At 41.0% G+C, this 6000-nt stretch overlaps 1 protein-coding gene across 1 annotated transcript; it reads right to left on the bottom strand.

The window, feature by feature from the left end:
- Positions 1-425: 425 nt before the first annotated feature.
- LOC148876651 (transcription factor bHLH143-like) lies at positions 426-4580 on the bottom strand. Its single transcript, XM_088952150.1, has 4 exons — positions 4244-4580; positions 3047-3634; positions 2672-2824; positions 426-2572 (listed from the first exon to the last, which is right to left on the bottom strand). Exon 4 carries the CDS (start codon positions 2555-2557, stop codon positions 1481-1483), a length of 1077 nt encoding a protein of 358 aa, XP_088808276.1. The 5' UTR covers positions 2558-2572; positions 2672-2824; positions 3047-3634; positions 4244-4580; the 3' UTR covers positions 426-1480.
- Between the last annotated feature and the right edge of the window lie 1420 nt (positions 4581-6000).

The raw sequence follows: 6000 nt of genomic DNA, 5'->3' as shown, positions 1-6000 counted from the left end.
TGAAAATCATGATTCAAAGACTGATTATCGGCTTCTTAGACAGCCTCCTCCATTGATGTATCGATCACAGTGGTTTACTCTGGACGGAGGAAGCTGTCCTTGGAGTAAAACCATCTTTATTAGCCAATTGGGAACACTGGAACCATGTGTGGGAGGCTATGCAGCGTACAACCATGCACCAGCACGACCCATAGGCCATATATGATCGTGCTGCGCATCCCAAAGAGAGTTTGTAGACCCCGGCAGAATCCCCCAATATATTTGATATCGCTTTCCCGAGTCCATTTGCGCGCATGCGACCTAAATACACAAACAAAAAAAGACAAGACGACGAGTACATGCATCATAGCGACCCATGACCTAACCTCTACCTCTCCCTCTCGTCACACTCGAATCATCTTACCACCATCCACTACAGCCTCATCTAGCATCCATCCACAAATATGACATGATTATTATTATTCCTTACAGAACCAACATTTTTAGCAACACTTTGGGATTTTGGAATAATAATAATAATTCAAACCAGCCCCTGCCTCCTATGTCCTACTCCTGTCCCATTAGATCAAAGCAAAAGAGCTTTTGAAAAATGCGATGTGAAGTAACAGACTACGGTTGCTACAAGTGAAGCTTTCACTTCATGGTCCACACTTGAATCAACCTAATATCCATTGATACAGATGTGATCATCAATGGACGACACCATTTACAGGTCGGTGGTGGGTCCCGCGCCCATTTTCATGATACAATTTGAGACTCCATATCCTCTCTCTCTCTCTCTCGCGCGCGCGCGCGTCTTCACACCCACGGAAAAAGGCTCTTCTTTTCTGCTTTATTGCTCTTCTTTTTTTACACCAACGTAGTTTTCGACAAAAGGATATCTAATCTAATCTTTCTTCCCAACAATTCAACGTGATCGAGACAACCGGAACAACAAAAAAATAGTGACTAGCGAAATGGGATCCAGTCCCCGCCCACCAACTACGCGCATGCACTCGTATCTGATGCCAGGTCCCCCACCGGCCACGGGCCACCCCCAATCCCTACGGCCTACGCCTCCACCCTACACCTTCTCCTGCATCGCCGACAACATTCCTTCACCCGCTCCGCCCCAACACCACCACTACTCACCCCCTGAAAACATGCAACACATAAAAATAATCACTTTTTCGGTCAACAACAAAACCTTGCTTTTTTCCTTTTTCTTACTCACCTGAATCAAATCCCCCTTTTATTGGCCCATCATCTTTCTACTGATATGAGCTAATGAAGATAGTGGGAAATAGGCTTACAACTCCAAGATGGAAATTACTGAAGCCCATCTCTCTCCACTCTTCATGTTGTGAATTCCTAAACCACCACCTATCAAGAGAATTCCTACATCCCGCCCTCTCCCATCATCTACGGCAATCTTCCATCCACAACCTTGTGCATCCCGTCCACTTCCATCATCTACAGCAATCCGCCACCGGTAAATTTTCTACTTGTAAATATTAGTCCCCAAAGATTGAGCTTTGAGTTTCAGGGATCTCAAGTATCGGATTGCTTCATCAATGACCAACATCGCATCCTTGCCCTTCCCACCTGGAAATATGCTCTGCAGAAGGCTAACTGTCTCCCTTATCTTCTCCCTCCTCAACCGCTTGTTCCCCACCGTAGTATGGCTATCACCGGTTGTGCCTTTCACACAGCTTGATTCTGCATCATCTTCATACTCCAATGATCCAATGGGTTTTGCAGAACTAGCAGTGTCTATGAATGATGCAACATCATACTCTCCTTCAAGTAGCTTCCTCCGTTTGGCTGGGCCAGCAGAACTAGCAACTTCCTCTATCATTTCTTCCGTTTGGCCTGGCTTCTCATACACTGTCATGTCACTTGGGGAATGGCCTGTGCTCGTCTCTTCATCATCATCTTCACACTCATCATCTGAATTCAACAATGCATCAAGTTCCTCTGTATCTTCATGCATCTCACTTCTGTCGCGACTCTCGTGATTGTCATCCAATTCCAATCCATTGGAGACGATAGGATCAGCATAACAAATTAGACCTCTTTCCGTTGTTGCTCCATGTATACTATGACCATCAAAAGGTTTGGGATTCATAGAATTTGGGCGGCCAACAGAAGGGCCAACCACGGAACTAAAAATCAAGCTTGTTTGATTGGGAGACTGATCGAAAACAAGGAACCTCTTCTGAACAGACCCAGTTGTGCCATTGGGTGCAGCCTCGCCACCGCATCCATCATTAGGATAAGAAGAAATCTTCTCTTTAGGAACAAAATTAGGGCTTAGAGCCAAGGATTGGCGATAGCGTGGTAAACAATAAAACCACCCATGACGGACAATTGGCTGGGCCGTCTTTAAATGAGGTAATTCAGAAACTCCAAACCCTGGCAAAGTTCCATTTGTAGAGACAATGTATGTGTAAGGATTTGCATAAGCAGAGAAAGGGTCCTGTCGCCCAGGATCCAGTGGAATGCCTGAGCAATTCAAGTTAGGTGATTGCCAAGCAGAAGGCTGCTGATCAAACCAAGAACCAGAATCCTTTCCCATCAAACAAGCAATCACCTAAAACACAACACCCAAGTGATCATAACTTGTTAATATTTTCTTTAAAAGAAAAAAAAAAATCAACTACTATTACTCGATAGAGAATGCTGCACCTACCACAAGACAGATGACTTTGGTATCAGCAACTTTGATTTATTGCGTCTTTCAGGATCAAAGAAAATAACTACCAAACTCAAAATTAACTCTAAAGAAAGCAAACGTTCAGCCAATCTACGTGACGGGTTTAAGCAAATGACGGAAGTATTCGGCCTGCCAAACATTGAAAGAAAATGTAAGGTTCAAGATCCATCATTCATCAATAATTAAAGGAGAGATTCGAGTCTGCTAACATGTCCAAAGACATGAATTTATTAACAGGAAATTAAAGAACTATTGGGTCTAAAAAAATTAAATATCCGATTTAGTTGGCTCATAATCAATTAGAATCTTCAGTCCACAGACAAGGACGACATGGTAAATCAGTAAACCAACCTGGCAATCTTGCAAAGGTTGAAAGCATGCTATGACTCTAACGATAATGGTCGCGTTCCCTGCAATTCCATTCTCATGTTTCAACGCTCGGAATCGTGTTTGGCTTGCTGCTTGGCACACCATAACTTCTCTCGACCCTTAATAAACCCTCAATCTACCCCAATATTAGATAGAGAAGACCCCAGAGAAACAAAGCAACAGATAGAGAGACAAAACGAGATGGAAAACCAGATTATCAGACAAAACTTAGAAGAAAAGAAGGTTAAGTTGGCATAAAAGCTTATGCAAAAGGTTCGATTTGGATTTCTTCCAGCAAACTTGCTTAGCTGATCTTACGGACGTAGCAAGGAAGAACAACAAAGAGGTTGGATCCCATGGACAGAGCAAAAGGAAGGCAAAGAAAGTAAAATTGGGCTTCAGTTAGACGTGCGATTACAGAATAACTCTACAATACAGATTCAATGAGACAACTTTTCGGAAAACATCGATGGACAGACTCAACCACCGCATGCTGCTCTCCCACTCTGATAAACAGAAGTAGCCACGACAGTCTCTCCTCTTCGTCCTAGTACCACTTTCTGAACTTCCCTGAAACAGTGTTCTTAGAATCAGATATCAAACGTAAATCTTGGAAACAATGAGAGATTTTCTTCCATACAATGCATCAAGAATCCAAATACAAATGAAGAAATTCAAGAAAAAAGAATAGGAAAAGTACGCTTTCTTTCAGGAAGAAAAGGTTTCACAACTGGACACAGAACACCAAAAGCAAAACACAAATCAGTGCAAGAGGGAGAAGTCTTAGACACCCTAAGCAATAAAGCACTTGCAAAGCAGGCCATAAAACCAAGTAAAGGAATAGAAGCATGATTCATCAGCACAACTGCACAAGGTAACTTAAAAGAATCTCAAATATCAAAACCACCACATGCGATGAAAAATTTGCGAAACAGAAAGAAGAAATCCCCAATATATTGAAAAAAGAAAAAAAAAACAAGAAAAATTATACATTAAAGACGGAAATGCAAACAAGGAAAATGGAGGGAAAAATGAAAGCTCAGAAGTCGAAACCATACATAACTGCAAGTGCGAGATTAAAAGAGAAGACGCGAAAATTGAAATAAACGGACAAAGTAAAAACCATTTCTAAGAACAGAAGCGATAGAATAAAGAAGCATCAGAGATGAATCAACTTACAGTGGAAGAAAACCGTTTTCCGAGTGAACTATGAAAGCAAATGTTTAACCCAAAAGAAGAGGAACGACTCCGAGATCAGAAAGCGATACTCGAGGAAGCAGGATGCAGGAGGGAGGAGAGACGAAAGAAGGGATGAAACCCGGCAGAAGATGCTACACGCAAAGCCACAGTCAAAGTAGAGAGAGGGAAAAGGGATCTGACGATTTTATAGGATAGCAGGGGAAGCATCAAGCAAGCTTTCTTCGTCGTGGAAATATTAAATATTAATAATAAAAATATTTTTCCTCGAGATTATAGACAGCCGATAGATGGATAGAGAGAACCTCCGTGAAATCGTGAATGGTTAAATAATGAGCATTGGTCAATATCCTGTTGACCATCTGGTCGGGTTCGAACCCACCCTGGGTTAGTTTTGTCTGGACGTTCTGAACAGTGGTAGACTAGGGACTGGAGAACCGTGGACGTTTTCGCGTTTCGGTCGGATACATAGGGGCTAGGCCCTTTTTTAAGCTCTTTTTCTTCTCTTCCCAATCGAATGCGAATCTGCCCGGGAATATAATCATGCTCATGCTACGACAATTTCAATTTACAAAAAGACCCTTCAAATTAAAAACATTTACGTGCAATTCTCACCCATGGCTACGGTACAAAGGGAACCGGAAACCAGATACCCGACAGGGAACATAAAAGACTCCGGTTCCGGTTCGACCAACAAAAGAAAATAACAAGGTTTGATCCTTGATTCAAGTGGTCCAACCATCAAAAGAAAACGACCCCCAAAGATACTTTTTAGGTAGAGGTGCAATTTTTAAGGGTTAGAGTTGGAATTTTGTCAAAATTTTAATAGACCCAACTCGAAACCTAAGCCTAAAAACAGTGTAAACTGTTAATTCGGGCCAATCCAATTTATACCCTTATTTTTAGAGTATGTTCATTTTCCGGTTAATAAGGTGGATAAGTTGGTGGATCCCATAAAAAGCAAGAAACCCATGAAAATTTGTTACCACATGACACTTTTATGAATAAAATGGTTATTGTATAATTTTTATCCGAAAAAAAAACGCTGATAAATGCATTTATCTAAACAAATATTTATCGGAAAGCATTTGTCCGAATATACATATTAAATAAATTATTGCTTAACAAAAGGCCTTAAATGCAAGAAACCGTGGCCTTGTGGGCCTCTGATTGTCGGTTTGGGCTTTTGCAACTTGCATCCAACCTGAGTTCTTTCAAATTTCATAAGCCTAAAACCATTGTTGACTCGGATTATCGGATCATTCAGTTTGGGAATCGTTTAGACAGTTGGTTCTATTTTACTTCAAAGTTGGTTCTTGGTTAAAAACTGTTGAATTGATCAACAATTTATTCATATAGATGATTGAACCATCAATCCATTCGACCTGTTTAATGATTTTTTATTACTTTTTATTTTAATTATTTAAATCTTTTATTAAAATAAACTGTCTATTCAAACCGGATGATCAAACTACCAACCCAAAAATCAGTGGTCAGAAGGATTCTGATTCTAAATCGTTTTTTAAAACATTGTCAGAAGGCATCCACGTAACCTCACCTCTAGGGCTCCAATCACATTAAAACCTCCTCTCGCCAATAATACCCAAAACAATGAAAACGATTTGAGAAGACTTTTGTTCCTCCAACTGCCAAATTGACGCAGCCCCTGTCTTCCACTCCACTTGTTTGTTTAATAGTCAATGCCAATAAAAAGTCATATATTGAAGAATCCTTGGGCT

The sequence above is a fragment of the Nelumbo lutea genome, chromosome 1 (assembly GCF_056320005.1).
Source record: "Nelumbo lutea isolate HS-2025 chromosome 1, American lotus-T2T, whole genome shotgun sequence".
Taxonomy (NCBI): domain Eukaryota; kingdom Viridiplantae; phylum Streptophyta; class Magnoliopsida; order Proteales; family Nelumbonaceae; genus Nelumbo; species Nelumbo lutea.
The sequence above is the reverse complement of the archived record's forward strand: the minus strand, read 5'-3'. Positions and strand labels throughout refer to the sequence as shown.